The sequence below is a fragment of the Felis catus genome, chromosome E2, assembly GCF_018350175.1.
Source record: "Felis catus isolate Fca126 chromosome E2, F.catus_Fca126_mat1.0, whole genome shotgun sequence".
NCBI classification, from domain to species: domain Eukaryota; kingdom Metazoa; phylum Chordata; class Mammalia; order Carnivora; family Felidae; genus Felis; species Felis catus.
The window spans coordinates 1,374,903-1,396,151 of NC_058382.1; the positions used below are offsets into that span (position 1 = coordinate 1,374,903).

Here is a 21,249-nt window from a genome sequence, read left to right on the forward strand (position 1 = left end):
GGCAAAACCTGGGGCAGGAAGGTGGTGTGGATTTGGACAGAGTCAGCCAGACAGTGAAAGGGCAAGCAAGGTGGAAACCAGTAGCATAACTGCAAGACTACTGGTCACGTGAATCCTTCCCAGTGAGGCCCTGGGGCAGTGCACTCAGCCCAACCCTAACAACAGGTAACCGAGAAATGGGGAAGGAAGCAGCACCCATGTTTCTGATGGGACAAGTACCCAGCTACCCCTGAGATAAAAACAGAAAAGCAGAGCTTAGCCCAGGTCCCTGGGGTAGGAATGAGGGCCTTACCCAGGGAGGTCACAAGTGCAAAGTTCTCCAGCATCACATTGTGGAATAGCCATCTCTGAGCCTCATCGAGGAGACCCCATTCCTCCCAAGAGAAGTACATGGCGACGTCTTCAAATGTCACACTGTCCTGTCAGGATGGAGACAGATGAAACCACAAATAGCCCCTCTCCCAAAGATCCACAGTCTCTTCCCCCAACAAAACCACCCATTAGGGGCGCCTAGGTGGCTCAATCGGTTAAGTGTCTGCCTTCGGCTCAGGTCGTGACCTCATGGTTTGTGAGTTTGAGCCCCATGTTGGCTTCTGTGCTGACAGCTCGGAGCCTGGAACCTGCTTCAGATTCTGTGTCTCCCTCTCTCTGCCCCTCCCCCGCTCACACGCTGTCTCTCTCTCTCAAAAATAAACAAACAAACAAAACTTAAAAAACCCTACCCCATGGGCACCACTGGTGCTCTCTCCTCATGGTCCCTAATTGCTGTTCAGCCCTCAGCAACCACAGCAGATCATCAGATAAACACCATCTAAACTCTGGGCCTGGCACACAGGGCCCCACTCCTCCTGCCAATACCCCTGTTGTCCTCTAGACTGTGCATCCCAGAACACCAAATCTGGGCGTTCCCTTCAAGCTTAAGTCCTCAATATCAGGACCCTGGGGCCCTTAGTTCACACTCCCTCTTCACAGGCAAATTACTCTGTAGACTGCACCTCTTTTACATCTCTGGAGCCCACAGATGCGTTCCCTCCACCACCACAACTACCTCCCCGCCCCACAGCACAGGCTTCCCCCTGGACTCTCCCCTCGTCACTTGGCACAAGGCATCACAAGACACTGTTTGCTGAGCAAACTCAAGTAGGATCCAGAACTACTCAATCTCTGATGGCTTCTACTATTAAGCACAGTCCAGAATCCTGCTGGGAAAGCCTCCCCTTCATAGGGAGAAAGCTAGCTCTGTTCTTTGCTTCAACCTCACCAACCAGAACCACACCCACATCTCAGATATCCCCTTGTGTGCTGCCCATCCTGTCCCCTCCAGTCACACCTAAACCTTATTCAAAACCCAGCCCCAGTGCTCTTCTACCCTAGGCCTAATAACTCACAGATGACCACAGTGGACTCTGAAATAACCTACCATCCTGACTGAAACATCTCATGTCCCACCCAAGGGTCAACATGAAATCCTGGGGAATCCACAGAAAGGTGAAAAAGCACCAGTTCCAGCCTCAATTACTCCTGTGCCTCCACATGCTTCTCATGTCCACTTCTCTCTTGGAAACCTTGGTAACCTGCCAGATCATCCTTCTTGCCCACACCCTCCTCATGGCCACTTTTCTCCCTGCCCTGTGTCCCCAACACCGACTACCTTCAACAAGGTGCCCAAGCAAGAGACCCAGTTCTTGGCCCACACCATCCTCTTGGACGGTTAAGAGTACCACCACTGAGACTTGAAAATCCCCCCTCCTCAGTGTAAACCACAGCTCCGCCTAGGCTGACACAGCAGCAATCACCTGCGGGATAGCTCCAGCCTGATACCTGCCTTCCCCACCAAAGTGTGCGTGCAACTGCCCACTTAATGCCTCTACTCAGCGGTCTCTGAAACATCTCAGGCTGCATACGGCTGAAACAAACCTCCTGATATCCCCACTGAACACTGTTTCCACCACTGACCACTTCATCTCCATTGACGGAGCTTCCAGCCTTCCAGCTGCTGAGACCAAAAACTTTAGGGTCACCCCTGATTCCTTCCTTTCTCTCCTTCACTTTTCACAACCGAAAGTCTAGTTGGCCCTACTTTAAAAAAAATGAATCCAGAATCCAACCATTTCTCCCACCTCGAGGGCCACTGTTTACATCTGATTAACACTCAACTAGCCAGCCTATTACAGTAGCATTCTTCTGGGTCATCCTTCTCCCTCCCTTATCCCAGCATCCGTCCTCCACTGTGCAGCCAGATGAAGCCTGTTAAGACCTGGATAAGATCACCTGACTTTTTTTTTTTTTTTTAAAGCAGTAGCCCTGGCCCATTTCAGAACGGCTATTTTTTTTTTTTTAATGTTTATTTATTTTTCAGAGAGAGAGACAGAGACAGAGAGTGAGTCAGGCAAGGGCAGAGAGAGAGGGAGACACAGAATCCGAAGCAGGTGCTGGGTTCTGAGCTGTCAGCACAGACAAGGGCTCAAACAAACTGCCAGATCATGACCTGAACCGAAGTCAGACACTTAACCAACTGAGCCACCCAGGCGCCCCAAGATCACTTTGCTCTTCATCAACCTCCTATTGCCTCCAGAATAGACACTTGACCTCAAAGGCAACCATTCCAGTCCTGCCTCCTGTCCCCTTGCTTCCATGAGGAAAAAAAAGGAAACCTTCAGTTCCCTGGACGTTCCCAGCTAAATTACGCCTCCAAGTATTTGCACGTATTAGTACCTGTTCCTAGGATAACTTTACACACCTCTTTCAACTGGTTGCCAGAAACAAGAACCCCTCAAGACGCCATGTTCAGGGTTTCTCCAAGGTCCCCTAGACCCAAGACCTGGAAGAATGGCAGGCAGAGTCTCAGGACACCTTAACCCCAGGACGGAGACTCCCTCCACTGACCTGTGTTGGCCTCATGAGCATTTCTTCAGCCACAGAAACCTGTGAAGAGAGGCAGGCCTTAGAAGAAGGTAACCATGGCCAGACTCCATGGGCTCAGACGACCCTGTACCCCTGCCCCGCTCAAGGGCCAGGTGACCTCAGCTGTCAAACCCTTGTGCCTGAGTGAGACTCTTACCAGGGGTGTGACCTTGCTCAAGATGAAACCTCCCGGCTCCCCACTGTCCTCATCAACCCGCTTCCAATCTATTCTCTTTAAGAGCAACCTTTGGGAAACTTTTACTTATTATTGTTGTTATTACTATTATTATTATCTTTTAATGTTTATTTTTGACAGGCAGAGCGCGCGCAAGCGATCGGGGGATGGGCGGAGAGAGACAGAATTCGAAGCAGGCTCCAGGCTCTGAGCTGTCAGCTTGAACAGGAAAGGTGAGATCATGACCTGAGTCGAAGTCAGAGGTTTAACCAACTGAGCCACCCAGGTGCCCCAACCTTTGGAAAATTTTTAAATCCCAGAGATCGTGTTCCTCCTTTGGCCAAAACTCTGTTTCGCATCTAGAGTCCTCCCATGAAGGGACAACCCCTCCAGCCCGCCAGTGCCCCCGCCGCACACCCTGTTTCCCGAGCGCAGAGGGCGGACCCCACAACCCCTCCGATTCCTCCCCCTCGGCTCCCCCTGCAGCCCGCTCCCGCACCCTGTCACGCCGACGCTCAGACGCGGGGTCCCCGCCCGCGAGCGCCTCCCGGGCCCGGACATGGGGACCCGGGCCGCAGAGACGCGAGCAGGCGCCCCGCGCTCCGGCCTGAAGGGTCTGGGTGGGGGAGGGCGGGGAGGGTCCGGGGGCCGCGCGTTTACCTCAGCCGGGTCCCTGCGCGGACTCTGTGGGCGGAGCGGACACCCGGGCCGGCGGTCCCTGTCCCGACCTCGGCGCGAGGCAGCCCGGCGAGTCGCGGACGCCAGTCTGCGCGGCGGGGACATCGCCTGCCCTTGCGCTTTCTCAGTCCCATCACCTCGCTCCCAAACCAGTGCTTCAGCACCTCTACACCGATATAAGTTCCGAGAAACCAAAATGACCGCCAAGAAGAGGACGCCGGAAGTCCCGCCCCGGCATCACGTGCTTTCCCAGAAGTGCCCTCTCCTGAGCCTTCCTAGGCTCGGCGCAGCCCGGCGCGCAGGAAGAGCATTCTGGGTAGTGTAATTTCTGCAGCTCCCTGGGCTCCGCGAAGGGTGTCTCCACAGCTACCTCCCGGCCAAGTGCGGCGGCAGCGCGAGGGTCGCTGGGAAGTGGCCTCGCCACCGAGGGGCTGGGCTCCACTCCTTGAGGAAGGGCAACACCCATACTTCTGGGTTCGTTGTTGGAACTGGTCGCCAAGGTGTTTAGAAACATGTTAGACCCAATGAAGCTGAGCTTGCTTCAGAGGCTAGAAATATTACTTCAGATGCCCCCAAAGAGACAAATCCAAATGGACATCTCATTCCGTCGTCACTTGGTACAAAAGGTGTTCACTCTGCAGCTGCAAGCTAATAAACATCATGCTATTGCTTTATATTTTTTTTTCGACGTTTTTTATTTTTGGGACAGAGAGAGACACAGCATGAATGGGGAGGGGCAGAGAGAGAGGGAGACACAGAATTGGAAACAGGCTCCAGGCTCTGAGCCGTCAGCCCAGAGCCCGACGCGGGGCTGGAACTCACGGACCGCGAGATCGTGACCTGGCTGAAGTCGGACGCTTAACCGACTGCGCCACCCAGGCGCCCCCTATGCTATTGCTTTTTAAAGGAATGTACCCCGAAGCGTTGAAGTCGGTTTTGTTAGTTTCAGAATTTTAGGTCAGGGACAGGAGAGAAAAGACTCCGGATAGGTTCATGGCAATGAACATAGAGGAGGAATGGATGTTGGCCACTCTGAAGCAGGTGGACAAGGGTAAGCCAGGCTCCAGTTCCCTCAGAAAATAATCTTTTCTGCTTAAATTATCCGTAATTGTATCCAACCCAGTGAGCCACAGTTTTATCCGTATCATTTTTTTACTCCATATCCTGAAATATATTCAATTCCTCTTATGGAATGATAATGGCACAACTCACTACTACACCCAGTGACCTACTAACAAAGTATATGCTTCTTGTTCTCCTGTTGCTCTAAATGTATCACTGAAACTAATGAGGGAGAGGACAGAGACAGAAGGGAATAAAAGTTGACTTAAGCAGCTGGGTAAATGTTTAAACTGGAAGGAAGGGAAACATGCTCCTTTCTGTATTCTGGGTGTGGGCAGGCACTTTGTGCAGGTGATACCTAAGTTGAGACTGACAGTACACATGAGGACAAGCCTCTCCTGGGGACAGCCAGGTTAAAACAATCCAACATGAAAGTAGATAAAGTGCCAGGGGCGCCTACGTGGCTCTGTTGGCTGGCGACCAACTCTTCATTCTGGCTCAGGTCATGATCTCACAGTTTGTGGGTCTGAGCCCTGCATTGGGCCTGCTCTGCATCAGCCTACTTAGGACTCTCTCCCTCTCTCAGCCTCTCCCCTGCTCGTGTTCTCTCTCTTTCACAAATAAATGAATAAACATTTTTTTTTAAGTGCCAAAAAGAGGAGATAAGAAAAAGCTTGGTGAGGTGGAAGGAGTAGCCAGAAAAGGGCAAGGGGGGAGGCAGGAAAGGAGGAACATGAGGAGTACAAATGTGAGCCCAAGGCTCAAACCTCTGATCTCACTTCTTTTCTATGTACACTCACTAACATCAGGAACCTCAACCAGTCTCGTATCTGATGATATCCTCTCTCTACTTGGGACACCAAAGTTGCATCTATATATCACACCACCTCCAGGAACTGACTGGTACCTCTATCCACCTACTCAGCAAATCCAGATGGATCAATGCCAATTCCATTGTTGTGATATTACAATATAGTTGTAAGGACACAACTCAAACATCTACCAGATATGCCAGTTCACCATGTGTTATGAGCCAAACCTGTTCACTTCTGGTGGGGGAATTTTAGGCAACTGACCTTTGAGGTAATCCTCCTTCCATTACTTCATAGCATAATTCACAAGTTGCAACCCTCTGACACCCACTTCCACAAAACAAATTCCAGGCTAAGGTTAAGTGCTGCATTTATTACAGTATTTATGTGTTTCTCAAAGCATAATTCACAAGTTGCAACCCTCTGACACCCACTTCCACAAAACAAATTCCAGGCTAAGGTTAAGTGCTGCATTTATTACAGTATTTATGTGTTTCTCAAACTTTTAACATGTCTGAAACTGTGTTACTGCATTTATTAGGATTCTATCTTCTTTTTTACATTCTACTGATGACATTTTGAGGATCTCAATAAACCCTGTTGATTTTTATTTTGGATGTTGCATAGCTTGGTGATTTTCAGAAATGCATATGTTCTATTTCAGCAGAACTGACTCTGTGGAGTTTTCTCCAGAATATATTCTTTTTTTAAAATTTTTTTTCAACGTTTTTTATTTATTTTTGGGACAGAGCGAGACAGAGCATGAATGGGGGAGGGGCAGAGAGAGAGGGAGACACAGAATCGGAAACAGGCTCCAGGCTCTGAGCCATCAGCCCAGAGCCCAACGAGGGGCTCGAACCCACGGACCATGAGATCGTGACCTGGCTGAAGTCGGACGCTTAACCGACTGCGCCACCCAGGCGCCCCTCTCCAGAATATATTCTTGAGTAAAAAACTATGGTCCAAAACACACATACACATACACACACACACACACACACACACACACACACACACACACCCTATGTACAAGCACTTGTTACACCGAATTCCCTTCAGGGCTTGGGGCACAGAGGTCTACACCCCTGTACACGGAGAGATGATGGACCCTGTGGGGACATGCCACATGGTAGTGATGAGATACTTTCTGCCACAGGGCACTAGGCACATTAGAAAGTCAGGTCAGCTCAAGAAACAGTCACGAGCACCTGATACTTGTAATGAACTGTGAATCCTCAGAAGTAAAAGGTTCAGCTGGTCAATCCCATGGAAGGTCTACACTCTGGCGTGTTGTTTTTAACGTGGTGATAGTGCATTCCATTAGTGGCCAAGGACTTCCTCTACTATGAACTTTTCTGATGCCTAATGAAGCAGTATCTCTGACGGAAAAATCTCCCACATTTGCTACAAAAACGCTTTGCTCCAATATGGACTCTGTGGTGCTGAACAAGTCTATCCTCGAGGCTGAAGGCTTTCCCACATTCATTATACTCAAAGCGTCTTTCTCTAGTGTGGATTCTCTCTGCTCGAGCTTTCTTTGGTAAATGGAGGACTTCCCACATTCAGAACACTCATTCCAGGCTTCTCTCCACCATTAACTTTATGGTGCTGAATATGAGGGGATTGGTGTCTGAAGAATTTCCCACATTCATTATATTCATACGGCTTTTCCCCAGGGTGAAGTCTCAGGTGCTCACTGAATTCCAACCTTTTCATGGTTTTCCTACATTTGGTGCATTCAGAGAACTCTTCTTCAATGTGGATTCTCTGGTGCAAAAGAAATCTTTTTTTGTGGATGAAAGATTTCCATATTCACCGCACTGAGATGGCTTTCTCCAGTGTGAACTTTCTGGTGTTCAATGAGGGTGGAGCTGTGTCTAAAGAAATTCATACATCTGCTGCACTCACGAGGCTTTCCTCCAGTGTGGATTCTCTGGTGCTCAAGAAGCCTCTTTCTAAAGATGAAGGATTTCCCACACTCGCTGCGCTTATGAGGAGGCCTTTCTCCAGTGTGAACCTTCCAGTGTTGATTAAGACTAGATCCGTACTTACAGGACTTCCCACGTTTGCTGCACGCACGAGGCTTTCCTCCAGTGTGGATTCCCTGGTGCTCGAGAAGCCTTTTTTTGTGGACAAAGGAATTCTCACACTGCCCACACTTACGAAGGCCTTCTCCGGCATAAGCACTCTGCTGCTCTGTGAACTTAACCTTTCAGTGGCAGGGCTGCCCACGCTCGCTGCACTGCACTGCCCTTCCCGAGGGCAAGAAACCACCCTGCTCCCCCTGCCTCCGTGCGGACATTCTCCACTGGGGATGGCCTGGTGCTGGAGAAGGCCCACGCCACCCAGGAAATCCTTCTCGGCCTCTCCACTGGGGAAAATGTTGTCTGACATGGGGATCCTGCTCTTCACAAACAGAGCCCCTTTCTCCTCCCTTCTGAGGGCCTTCTCTCCGGGGTTCTGTCTCCGGTGCTGGTGGAGGTGCGAACTGAGCAAGCGCAGTTTCCCACAAGGCCCACAAGTGCATGGCTTCAGCCCAGTGTGCGTCCCTTCACGCTCAGCCAGGTTGAAGATGTCTTTCTTCACTGGGACACACGTTATCACAGGAAGTAGCCTCGGGGACAAATAGGCCTGGATCTGGTATCCTGGCCTGTGACACTCTTTCCACAAAAACTCTGTTCAGAAAAGGCTTCCTTGGCTTTTATCCCATGCCAACAACCTGAGAGCAGGAAAATGGTGGTGAGGTGTCTGCAGACTTTAGTGGGACAGGACAGCCCATTACAAACGTGTGCAGGACACAACCAGGACTGAGTCCATGGCTTTGTTTTTGGGACAAGGGAGCCAGGGTCAGATGGAGGAAGGGGACGCTGTGTAGCACTGACGGTTACAGAACGGTGTGTTGGGGCAGGGGGCAGGGGGCAGGGGAGGGGAGGAGGAGGAGTCTCACAACCAGTGAGAAAGGAGGATCCAGTGCTGTGTCGGGAGGAGAGACATGGTTCCACTCACTCCTCTGCCAGTGGCTTTCAGCAGTGGCTGAAATCAGTGGTTGTGTGCTGGTGACAAGTTCATGCTGTGTGGAATGTGTGTCCCACGCCAGGAAAAGGCAATCGCCTCTGGGTAGCAGATAGTCAGCCATGTAGAGATATGCACACATCACATGACACATGGAACATAGGCTATGTGACAAAACATTTGCAGAGAGAAAGGAAGGGGAAAGACGTGGGGGACATGGATGTAGGGGACAGCCAGGGACCAGAAGTCACAGCAGAAATGACAAGCAGGCAAAATGTCAAGGATGGGAAGGAGGAACAGAAATGAGGTTTGGCCATGAGCCTTGGCGCTCAAACAGCAGGGAGCAAAGGACATTTGCCTGCTATGGTTTGTACTCAGTCCTGAAACCATGCCTGCCCACCGCTCCCACCCACCCTGCCCATGGCCAGGATCCCATGAATCCCCCCTTCCTGTGGTGAGAGAGGTGTCTGAGCTGTCAGGTCCCCAGGGCTCTCCTCTACCCCTCAGCTCAACCTCGCCAACTACGTGGGACCTGGCAGACTGAAGTTCTCAAGAGAAAACAGGGCAGTCAAGTGAACATCACTGGCCCAGAGCAACCCAACCACTGAGAGACTACAGGCAAGAAATTTATTACTAGAATTTTGAGGACGGTCTTGCAAAAATCATTTAGGGTTGCCTGCAAATACTGACCACGTCAATGTCTGTAATTCCCGAGACAGGCGGCACACCAAACAGAAGGGGGCAGAAGCGGGGACAGGGATGCTTCACAGAGGTCAACAGTCAACATGGTAGGGGGGTGGGCACAGCTAATCAGCGAGCGTTGATCAGGAGTCAGGAGTCAGGTACAGGAGTCAGAAGCCAAGCCCTTCTGTGAGAGGCCTCACAGCAGAACGTGTTGGTGTCTCATACCCATGCCAAGGAACCAGGGAAGGAAGCGGGGCCCATGGCCCAGCTCTGGGAGGGACAGAGAACCTTGGGAAAAGAGAATCAGAGCCTCATGCAGGGCAATGGTTTGGGAGGGAGGGTCCTTACCCAGCGAGGCTATAAGGGCCAAATTCTCCAGCATCACATCATGGTACAGGTGTCTCTGAACCTCGCCCAGGAGCCCCCACTCCTCCTGAGAGAAGTACACAGCCACGTCCTCAAAGGTCCCGTGGCCCTGTCATGATGGGGGCAGAAGAGTTCATAAGCAGGATCCCAAGGCCATGGCCCTCCTCCCCAGCTCCCTCACTCAGAGGAGGTACCAGGCCCTGGTCCGCTGGTACCCGCTCTTCCTCGTGCCCGCTCATCACTGCTGCCAACTGTCGGTGAGACAGATGGGGAGGGGGCGGTCTTATCTGTGCTCCAGGCCGCTTCCCTCACGGTCAGCTCTCCTGGGATCACGAAGATCACACCCACATGGACTCACGCTCAGCCTTCCAGCTTAAACCCTGAGTACGAGAGGGCTGAGTGCATCCTCACACCCCCTTCCCCATTCGCACAGCACAACCGATCACTCCTCCCTCACATGCCAGGCCGTGACCACGGGACCCACGACACCACTGCCGCCTCCAGCCTGTGTCACAGGCATCTCTCTGGCTTCCCAGAGGCCACTCTGCATGTGGCACCCAGGCAGTGCCTACCGAACGCGACAGGACCCAGGGCTACCCCAGGCGCTGCTCTGAGGACCTCCCCGCCTGGCCTGGCTCCTTGTCCTGACATCAGCCACCCCAGCGTGTGTGAGATCAGACCCACTGAGCCCTCCTCCTCCTCAGCATGGTTTGCGCTGTCCCCTCTCCAGTCACACCTGTCCCTCTCTACCTCCTCATTCAAAGCCCAGGCCCACTTCTCCCGCCACGACCCAAGAGACTCTTGCAGCGGACCTCCTTTACCCCTCAATGAATATGTCATCCCGTCAGACACTCTTCAGGCCCCAGCAGGAGCTGGCACAAACCCAAACCTGCAGAGGGGAACAAGTACCATGCCTTCCTCAGTGTCACCGGACCTCCATCACTGCCCTGCCTCTCAGGAGATCACATCCAGCCCCTGGGAATCCCATGCCACCACCTGGACCCCCACCTGAGGCCCGTACCCTCATAACTCTCTCTCTTACACACATTCGTGGTCACTGTACCTCCTCATGTCTTAGTGATGACGGCCATCCCCATCCGGGTGCCGAAGCAAGTGAGCCAGTCCATGGATATCCTCCCCATCCTTCTCCTGTACTGGCACCACCACCGTGATCTGCTGAGGGCATTCTCTTACCTGTGACACCGTCTGCACACCTGCTGCTGCTGAGGGGTGTGGTATCCTCAAACCTGAACCCCTTCCTTCCCTGAAATCCAGATGTGCTTCTAGACGCCCACTTGCCACCTCCACTCAGAGGTCCCTGCAATATCTCAGATGCAACATGCAAAAACCTAACTCCTGAGAGTGCTTCTGTTAAGTGCTCCTAACTCCTGAGAGGGCTTCTGTTAAATACTCCTAACTCCTGAGAGTGCCTCCGTTAAGTACTCCGAACTCCAGAGACTTGCTTCTGTTAAGTGCTCCTGCTCTGGACTTTCCACCTCAGCGACGGCACTCACACACTTGCAGCTAAAAACAAACATCCTGGAGTGATGCCAGACTCTCTCACCCTGCAAGGCAGAAAATCATCCCTACTTACAAAGCAGCCTACAAACAAAACAGTTGTCTCCATCCACAGAGCCAGGGCTGTGATGTAGCTACCATTAACCTTCCCGATACCATGGCCTCCGCTGGGGTCTCCCTGCCTCCACTCTGCAGGCGGAGTAGACTGTTTAGACGTGACTCAGATCACTTCCCTTCTCTGCTCCAAACCTTCCAGGGACCCACTCCCCTCAGCAGAGGCCCAGCACCTCAGGCTGCTTCTCGAGGACTGACTCTTGCCCTCAATCTCTGTTCCCAGCAGACGGAACAGAGTCCTGTGGGTCACTGAACACTCCCATGTGGACATGCAAGTGTCCTGGTTCTTGTGCCAGGAAGCCTTTCATCCCTTCACCTTATTGACTAGAGAAACGGGACACTTGAACAGAACTAATGACTTTGATTAAGGACCTGAGATGACCCCAGGGCACAGAAGTAAGGACAGAGAGTGTCCAGGACATCACTCTCTCCTTTATCTATGTGCCAGGACCATGGGGATAGGGATCAGAGCCAGTGAGCACACCCTGCCAGCACTTCTATTATTCCAATGCATTCACCAACCTGGAGGCTCCCTGGATCTCACTGCTCAACAGTTTTTATACCTCCAGCTCCCCTCCCATCTGGGAGGTAGGGGGTTCTTTTTTGGTGGGGGGCGCCTGGGTTGTTCAGTCGGTTAAGCGTCCGACTCTTGATTTCTGCTCAGGTCATGATCTCACGGTGCTTGGGATTCCCCCCCATCCCGTCAAAAAAATAAAAATAAAATCAGCCTTATAAAAAACAAAAGTTCTTTTTAAAAAGCATTTTACTTATTTATTTTTAAGTAATCTCCAAACCCAACATATCAAACTCACGATCCTGAAGTCAAGTGTCACATGCTCTCCAACTGAGCCAGCCAGGTGCCCCGAAAGTTTAAACTTCTAATCACCTGGTCTTTCTGGTGACCAGCCCCAACTTGAGGCTATCTAGGGCCCCCACCCTAAATCAGCTTATTAAAATAAACTCCTTTGTGATAAAAGGGGACACTTATGAAGAAAAAAGAACTCCTCATACCCAGGAAATTCCAAGGGTTTTAGGAGCTCTATAGCAAGAGTCCATGACAAAATCCAAATATATATACATTTTATCGCAGAGCTACGTTGGCATTTCAATCAATTACTACTTGGTTGCGAAAGTTTAACTTGCTACAGCTGTACCGCCATTGTGAACTTGTACTTCCCTGGGAGAGCTGAGACACCTATGACCTTGACTGAGCCTCGGTGGCTCCTCCAGCCTGGCTGGCCCTTCTTTGGCTCCATAGGGAGTAGACAGTCTGCTGAGTCTTCAGAGCAGAGAATCTACACCCCCTCACCTCTCCCCCTCCATCCCAGCAGGCTCCTTAATCATTACACCCTCCCCCCCCCCCCAGAAAGCCCTGAACCACAGGACCCTCTCATCTGCAGGCACACCGCCTGCCCTCCAGCCCCAGCTCTATCTATCTGCCTTCATCTCGGGGCCTATCTCAACGAAGTACTCATAGTTTCCATCCTAAATGTGAGATCCAGGCTGGGTCCCGGTCCAGGACTTAGGCTGTCACGATATGCACATCACTGAGCCAGCTCGCCCCCTACTCCAGACCAGAGATTCCAGCTGCCTGTACGTCACCTCTATCTCAGAAACAGCATGTCCAAAATTCAACTCCTAGGCTCTCTCTGAAACCTGCTCCTCACCAGTTTCCACGTCTCGGTGCTGCCAGACACTCTGCCAAAAGAACGACTGGGTAATCTTTGATCCTGTGCTTTTGCTCACAGCCACACTGGCTGAAGAGGAAATCCGGCCAGTTTCACCTCTAAGATTTATCAGGAATCTTATTACTTACATTCCTTCTAAGGCCCAAACCCAGCATCATTGTTGAGAGTCTTTTGCAGCGGTCTCCTGGAAGCTCTCCCTGCCTCGACCCTCGTCACTCCCCTCCCACCCACCCCCCCCCCCCCCCCCCCGTCTGTTCTCCCCAGGGAACACCTGGAATACTTTTAAGACCATAACTCAGAGTTCCTCCTCTGTTCCAACCCTCCAAGGCCCCCAGAGCCCTCACCCCGGCGGCCCAGCTGCTCCCTGCAGACGGAGGGCGGACCCCCGCTCTCCTGAATGCTCTCGCGCGCCCCCACGACTTCGCAGACGCTGATCCCTTCCACACTCATCCCTTCCACACTCGCCCCACTGCCGGCCAGAAAGGGGCTCCCGCCCACGAACGCCCAAGGTTTTGCGGGCAGGGGCCTGGACTGCAGTGTATTCATCAGGAGACCCCCCCCCACCCCCCCGCCCTTGGGGTTCGGGCTACACGGGCCCGGGACACACACTCTCTCACCTGAGCCAGGTACTTTAGCCCGGCCGTCGCCATAGGACCCTGCGGGTTCAACCCGGCCAGGAGACGTGTGATAAAGGCGGAGACGGGCGGGAAACCCCCACCGCAGCCGCGCTCACACCGAACCGTCGAACCGCACCTAGTCAGTACAGTCGAGACATCCTTCCGCCTCTTGAGTCCGGGATTCGAAACCCGGGCTCCACGCGGAACAGGCGGGAAGTCCCGCCTCCCTGGCCGTTGCACGCTCCTGGAAACGCCCTCATTGGTCAACACGGCCCAGAAGCTGGCGCACAGTCTTCTGGGTAACCTAGTTCCTCTCACGCCAGGGATTGCTGCGAAGTCCGTCGGTGGCCATCAGCCCTCACACTGATGGCCAGGTGGTTCCTAGGAAAGGAGGAATTAGAAATACATGAAATTAGAGTCAGAAAAACCTAAGTTAACCTTAAAATAAAGCTTCCAGTTATTACCAACAAAAGATAGGTTTGGCGAATAAAAGAGAGTTGTAATCCAGGACGAACAAACTGCCGTAGGCAGTCGAGGAACAAAGGAGAGGTACCCAGTTTTATGGAGAAAAGGGGTAAGTTGGGAAGGCTGTCATAAATTAAAAGCCATTAGAATAAACTGGGAGTTTGAATTATAGTGGCTTCTCATTGGCTGAGCAGAGTGGGATAAGGAAAGTTTCCTATCCGTATGGGGGGTACGGAAAGTTTCCTATCCGTATCCATCTGCTAGGTCAAGTCTCTCTCTTCCTGTTCGGTCTGCAATTGACTAGGAGTGGTAGGGCCTCTGCTGAAACCTCCCGACGACATTTTTAATGAGGTTTTGGTTATTAATTTTCATACCAGTATAAACTTTAAAAGAATCCAATTTAACTTGGATTTCTCAACATAAATGTTGATGCAGGATTACAATGCATTCAAAGTGTTAAAAAACTGAGGCACGGGGCGCCTGCGTGGCTCAGTCAGTTGAGCTTCCGGGTCTTGATTTGGACTCAGCTTATGGACTCCTGGTTTGTGGATTCCAGCCCCAAGCCGGGCTCTGTGCTGATGGCATGGAGCCTACTTGAGATTCTCTCTGCTCATGCTCGCGTTCTCTCAAAATAATAAACTTCAAAAACAAAACACCGAGACATGACACAGTCCTTAACTTTTGTGGGTTTTTTTTTTTCTTTCTGAAAGACTGTTAAGACAAAAATCTTGGAGGTATTTTTTAAGTAAGAGAAATCAAGTCACTAAGATTTGGAATAAAAAAATGTGAATTATATGCAACAAAATACCCTTCTATGCTTCATTATTGGCTAAAAAGTAAATACATAAAATTAGATGACACAAACCTATTGTTGACAGTATTTGCTAACTTGCCATGACTGGTAGTGGTGTAAGGCAAAACCACTAAGAGATTGTGCTAAAATACTATTTGGGGGGTTAGTGGTGAGGTCAGGTGTTGATAATAATAGTTACAAGTGTAAAAATCCCAACACCGTTTTGGAATTTGAGAAGCTATTCATAAATGTCATAATTCAATATGTATAGAAGATGCAAAATATATTTTAATATAAAAAGTTGGAGTAATTTTCCTAAAAGATTAATTCAAGTCATAAATTTAAAATAAGAAACAGTGTCTTATTGGCATAATGGCATAGAATTCAAGTTCAAAACTAGCAGAGTAAACTGTAAAGTTTATAAAGAGGCGCTCACATATTTAGATTCCTCATGTGAGACTGGGCTATGGTGATGCTACAGAACATTGGAAAATGCCTGCCTAAAAAAATTATTCATGGGATAATACCAGTTATCATACCAATACCAAATTGAACACAAGTTTTCATCTCTGTGCTTAATCATACACAGAAATTAATTTCAGATAAGGAAGGTTTAAGTGGTAATAAAAATATGTAACTTAAAAGATCATGGAAGAAAAAGAGCAGGAGTTTGCAAGCCAAATATAAAAATTATCAAAACATATACACAAACTATATGAAAACAACACACTTCTATTATCAAAAAAACACACAAAAATTGAAATAACAAGAACACAAGTGAGAGGATATTGAGTCATCTATAATTTTTAAAGACTTAACATATTACTAATAAATACATTTATTAAGCCCTCTACAAATTAATAAGAAAAATGTTTAAAGCCAGAAACTGCAAAACTCTTGCATACCACTTTAAATTAGAATTACAAAAGGCAAATAAAATTTTTTATAAATAATCTTTGGCAATCAGGAGATGAAACATCAGATTGGTGAGACTCAGTAAGTCTGACAGTACTGACCCTGAAAACATTAATAAATATCATAAACTATCATTGAGCATCTATTATAATTATTTTGGAGAAGAGTTTTGTATTATACATTACACTTAAACCTATGTCTACGCAAAAAAATTCTTCCTGTTGATATATGCACTGCATAAGCCAGTGAATAAACCAGAAAACATGGCAGTCACGTTAAGTAGCAGTGCTGTAATTGCCAAAAACACAGAGAAAGAAGCAAGCAAACACATGAAAACTTTTAAGAGGCGAATATAAAATCGAATTTTATTTATTCATCCCACAGACTACTACCCACAAGACCCACGAGTGTATGCTTTCAGCCCAGCATGCATTCCTTTGTGCTCAGCTAGGTACAAAATGTCTTTCTCCCCACGTGGCCCACGGTCCAGCTTCCTGTCCCAACTTCAGCCATCCAGACCTTCTATGGATCCCAGGTAGCCTAACCTCCTCTTCCTTTTCAGAGTCACATGTGCTCTACATACACTAATAACATTTCTCTCCACCTACACTCATTCAAAGCCCAGCCTCATCTGTTCCCACCACATGCCAATGACTCTCCCATAAGATATCATTTGCTCCCAAGCTAATCTGTCAGCTTGTCTGAAATTCCTCTGTCTCCACCAAGAGTTATCAAAAAAGTCTGAGCCTGGAGAGGGAAGAAGAAGCACCAACCCTGACCTCTGCATCATCTGACTTCCTTTCCTGCTTTGACTCTGAACAGATCTCATAACCACTTCCCCTTGGAAGCCTGTGCCACTAGCCAGCACTCTCTCCTCTCCCCACCACACACACCCATGGTGGTACAGTCCAACTTCTGTTGATAAAGACTGTCCCATTAATCAGGTGCCCAAGCAAGATGCCCAGTCCTTGGAGAATACCCACCCCATCCTTTCCCCTAATGGCATCACCACCATGATCTGAATATGCCCCCTAGAAATCTGACATATTCCAGGGCACCTCGGTGGCTCAGTCAGTTGAGTGACCGACTCTTGATTTTAGCTCAGGTCATAACCCCAGGTCATGGGATTAAGCCCCGTGTCTGGCTCTGCACTGAGCATGGAACCTGCATGGATTCTGTTTCTCTCTCCCTCTGCCCCTCTCTCCTGCTGTCTCACTCTCTCTCTCTCTAAAATAAATAATAATATTGAAAAAAAAAATTAAAAAAAATAAATAATAATAACGAGGAGGAGGAGAAGGAGGAGACATATTCCATATTCCAGCCACCTACTTACAAAGATCTTCAAACTGAATCCCTCCTTTAAATTCCAGATGTGTTTCTAACTGCCAACCTGACATCTCTACTCAGAGAGCCTGGAATATCTCAGACCCACTTCTAATACCGCCTCTGAGAGTTAGTCCTATGCCTGACTTCCCCATCTCAGTTGACAATGTCTCCATTCTTTGTAGGTGCCAAAGCCAAAACCCAACAGTCATCCAGCTCCCAGAATCCAGAATCCAACCAACTTCCCCCATGACAACAGGCCCTTCTCTGGTCCATCCATCCTCAGCGGTGTTCCAGACTACTACAGTTATCTCCTTCCTCACCCCAAAATCTCTCCTCCACTCTGAATTCCCAGACGGCCTGTTAATAGATGAGTCAGATCACCTCCCTTTCCTGTTCCAAATCTTCCATGGTTCCCCAAACCCTCAGAACAGATGCCCAGCTGCCTGGCCAGCAGTTCTAGTCCTGAATCCTGCCCCCCTGCCCTCCGCATTCTCCCCATATATAAAGCAGACTTGCTGTTCCCTGAACACCCTCAACTCAGACTCCCCTCCAAGCATTTGCAGACGCTGCCTCCCATCCCAGGGACAACCTTTGGACTCACCTCGTGTTGGTTGCCAGAAATGTGGACTTTATCCTACAAGTCCTGGACTGGATTTAGGATTCAGGAATCTGGGCGGAGGAGAGCCCCCCAAGGCCCCCAGACCTAGAAGTGGGAGCCAGGAAGGTGAAGAGCCCATGAAACCACTCTCCTCAAACGGGGGAACCACGCAGGCAGGGGCCTGGGTGCCAGAGGACTTGGGGCACGACCCTCACCTGTGCTGACGCTGTGTGAGCTGATCGACCCTGGTTAAAGGTTGTACTCCTGTGAGATGGTCCGCAGGACAGATGGGGGTGGGGGGGTCCCTGGCTCCCACGAAGGAGCGCATGGGCCCCTGCAGTCCTGGGACAGCTCAGCTGAGCCCCGCGTCATGGATTTGGTGCAGACCAAGTTCTTTTTCATTACAGCGCAGCAGTGATGCCCCTTCAAGCTCTCCCTCCATGGCCTGCATCGGAAGCTGGAATCCACATCAGAAATAAAAGGCCAGAATTTCTCTGGATGTTTGAGGAAAACTGTCTTGATGACATGTTTTTTTTTTTTTTTTTAATTCTGCTTCATATCATGGATCTGTTTTTATTTCCAACTGTAGGTCAGTTTTGTTTTATTATATCATTGCAAAATGAAAATTGCAAAACATTGTTGCTTCCTAAAAGTCAGCTTTTCAAATGCATCCCTTCAAAAGGTTCTCTCTTCCTCACTAACAAATCTGTTCCTTTGGTTTTCATCTAACTTTGAACTGTTTTCTTATGTGAGTACGCACAAACACATAAACACATATACTTCTTTCTTACAGCAATAGAAAATTGTAGAAAATATTCCTGAGTGTATTAACACCCACTTGTTGACTTTTTATAATCAGTTACTAGTACAGTGGGTGGGTTGAGCCTTTCTTTATTCTTAAACTTTTTTTTAACGTTTATTTATTTTTGAGACAGAGAGAGACAGAGCATGAACGGGGGAGGGTCAGAGAGAGGGAGACACAGAATCCGAAACAGGCTCCAGGCTCTGAGCTGTCAGCACAGAGCCCGACGCGGGGCTCGAACTCACGGACCGCAAGATCATGACCTGAGCCGAAGTCGGCCGCTCAACCGACTGAGCCACCCAGGCACCCCTAGCCTTTCTTTATTCAACAAGCTATTTCTTGTTTGGTTTCCAGTTCGCTTTGCTTTGCTTTTGAATTTTGTTTTGGATTACTGCTTCAATTAATAAGTTCTTTCATGCTTAATAATATACTTTTATACTTTATTCTATGTGGGAAATGTGCGTTCCATTACATCCCGAGGGAATCGTGAAGATGATGACACATACTTTTATTTTCCCCTTGGTTCTGGAGTGTTATTGAAAGCCATGCTCCCTAGATATTGATGTGATGGGTGTGTCCAGCTCAGGATGGAGGCTGGGATCCTGGAAAATGTCATTTTCCCTTTCCTTTCAATTTCACTTTGCTCTGTGGGCATGACCTCAGACCCATAGTCCATATTCTTTTTCTTCTTTTGTTTTTTGTTTGTTTTTTTTTTTTTTTGGTGTTTATTTATTTTGAGAGAGAGAGCTTATGCAGGCAAGAGCAGGAGAAGGGCAGAGAGGCAAAATCCCAAACAGGCTTCGCACTACAGTGCAGAGCCCAATGCGGGACTCGAACTCACAAACTGCAAGATCATGACCTGAGCCGAAATCAAGAGCCCGAAGCTCGACGGAATGAGCCACCCAGGTGCCCCTCCAAGGTCCGTATTCTTGTCGAACTAGTCTCAGTCAACCCCCTGGTACTCTTCTGCAAAAAGACACAATGGCAGGGGCACCTGGGTGGCTCAGTCAGTTAAGTGTCTGGCTTTGGCTCAGTTGTGATCTCAGGGTTCCTAAGTTTGAGCTTCACATCAGGGTCTGTCCTGACAGCTCAGAGCCTAGAGCCTGCTTCAAGGTTTTTTTGTCTCCCTCTCTCTCTGCCCCTCCTCCGCTCCATCTCTCTCTCTCTCTCTCTCTCTCTCTCTCTCTCTCTCTCTTTTTCTCTCTCTCTCTTTCAAAAATAATATAAACATTAAAAAAAAAAAGACACAATGGCAACATTTGGGTGGGACTATTCCCTGGATGAAGCTAAATGTAAATGTGTCTCCTATTTGTGCAGAATGGGTGAGGCAGTTTTATTCAGCACCACCTGCCCCCTCAGTGGCTTCCAGAATACGAAGCTTTGCCCCAATTTCTCTGGGCAGATGGAGCTAAAAGTTAAATCTTTCTGTTCTGCCAGATTTACCCATTTGTTGTATTTATTCCAATACTTCCATGTGCTAATGAATGTGTTTGTATAATAAGTCCTTTTTTTTTAATGTTTATTTTTGAGACACAGAGAGAGATGTGGTGTGAGTGGTGGAGGGGCAGAGAGAGAGGTCGACACAGAATCCCAGGCAAGTTCCAGGCTCCAAGCTGTCAGCACACAGAGCCCAACACCGGGTTCGAACTCACAAGCCCAGTGATCACGATCTGAGCCAAAGTTGGACGCTCAGCCACCCAGGAGCCCCTGTATAGTAAGTCTTAAAATCAGGGTTGTGTTCTCTTCTAACTTTGTTCTTTTTCAAAGTTCTTTTGGTCATCTTTTGTCCTTTGCATTTACATACAAATTTTAGAATGTGCTTGTTGATTTCTACCAAAACAAATATACCAGGATTTTAATATGGATTGCATTTCATCTATAGGCTCACTCTGAGAGAGGAAGATTTTTTTTTTGTCTTCAATTTAAAAAATGTTTAATGTTTATTTATTTTTGAGAGAGAGAGACAGGGTGTGAGGCAGGGAGGGGCAGAGAGAGAGGGAGTCACAGAATCTGAAGCAGGCTCAAAGCTCCGAGCTGTCAGCACAGAGCCCGACGTGGGGCTTGAACCCACGAACTGTGAGATCATGACCTGAGCCGAAGTCAGACTCTTCAACCTCTGAGCCACCCAGGCGCTCCTGTGATCAATTTTTTTAAGGGAAGAGGATTTTTATTTTATTTTATTTTATTTTTTATTTATTTATTTGAGAGAGAGGGTGCAAATGAACGAGGAGCAGAGAGAGGGAGAGAGAGAATCCCTCCAGGGACAGAGAGAGAGAGAGAGAGAGAGAGAGAGAGAGAGAGAGAGAAGCAGGGCTCACCTAAAGCAGGCCTCAAACTCACGAACCATGAGATCATGACCTGTGCCAAGGTCAAATGCTTAACCAACTGAGCCACCCAGTTGCCTTAGAGAGAGTAATATCTTAATAGGATGTTTCCCATCCATAAATATGGTATACCTCTCCTTTTATTCTGGTCTTGAGTAGCTTAACTCCAAGCCAAAATCCTATGTGTGATTTTCCAGGCCAAACTACAGGCAGTTAGAGAGACTTCACCCAGAAAGCCTCACAGGAGAAAGCTGCCCTCCCCACAACAGGTACATACTCAGTTCACTGCAGGCTCTGGACAGAGTTGCAGTCAAGGCATCGTTCTCTCTGCACCCCCAGCCATGCTCTTGTGTATATCTGCATTCCTAGCCTAGGCACCTCCATTCAGAGGCCTTT

At 49.1% G+C, this 21,249-nt stretch overlaps 1 protein-coding gene and 1 long non-coding RNA gene across 8 annotated transcripts in view; one reads left to right on the forward strand and one right to left on the reverse strand.

Annotated features, from left to right (window-relative positions):
• The window catches only part of LOC101097855 (zinc finger protein 501-like), a 27,744-nt gene extending 13,810 nt beyond the window's left edge, over nucleotides 1-13,934 (reverse strand). For 3 of the 7 annotated variants that reach the window (XM_019819030.3, XR_002149697.3, XR_002149696.3), the window contains exons 1-3: nucleotides 3,740-4,508; nucleotides 2,887-2,925; nucleotides 293-419 (exon numbers count right to left, since the gene is read on the reverse strand). In XM_019819030.3, coding sequence (XP_019674589.2) covers nucleotides 293-419; nucleotides 2,887-2,925; nucleotides 3,740-3,862 — 289 coding nt within the window. In that variant the 5' untranslated portion in view covers nucleotides 3,863-4,508. Of the gene's footprint in view, nucleotides 1-292; nucleotides 420-2,886; nucleotides 2,926-3,739; nucleotides 4,509-6,035; nucleotides 8,351-9,675; nucleotides 9,803-13,630 lie in introns of those variants that run through there. The other 4 variants (XM_019819033.3, XM_045046792.1, XM_045046793.1 and 1 more) reach the window with 4 other exon arrangements.
• A 2-nt stretch (nucleotides 13,935-13,936) lies between these two features.
• Nucleotides 13,937-18,239, forward strand: LOC109494704. The gene is made up of 3 exons (XR_002149702.3): nucleotides 13,937-14,204; nucleotides 16,188-16,338; nucleotides 18,135-18,239. It is a non-coding gene; the product is annotated as an uncharacterized LOC109494704 (long non-coding RNA).
• The last annotated feature ends 3,010 nt before the right edge of the window (nucleotides 18,240-21,249 follow it).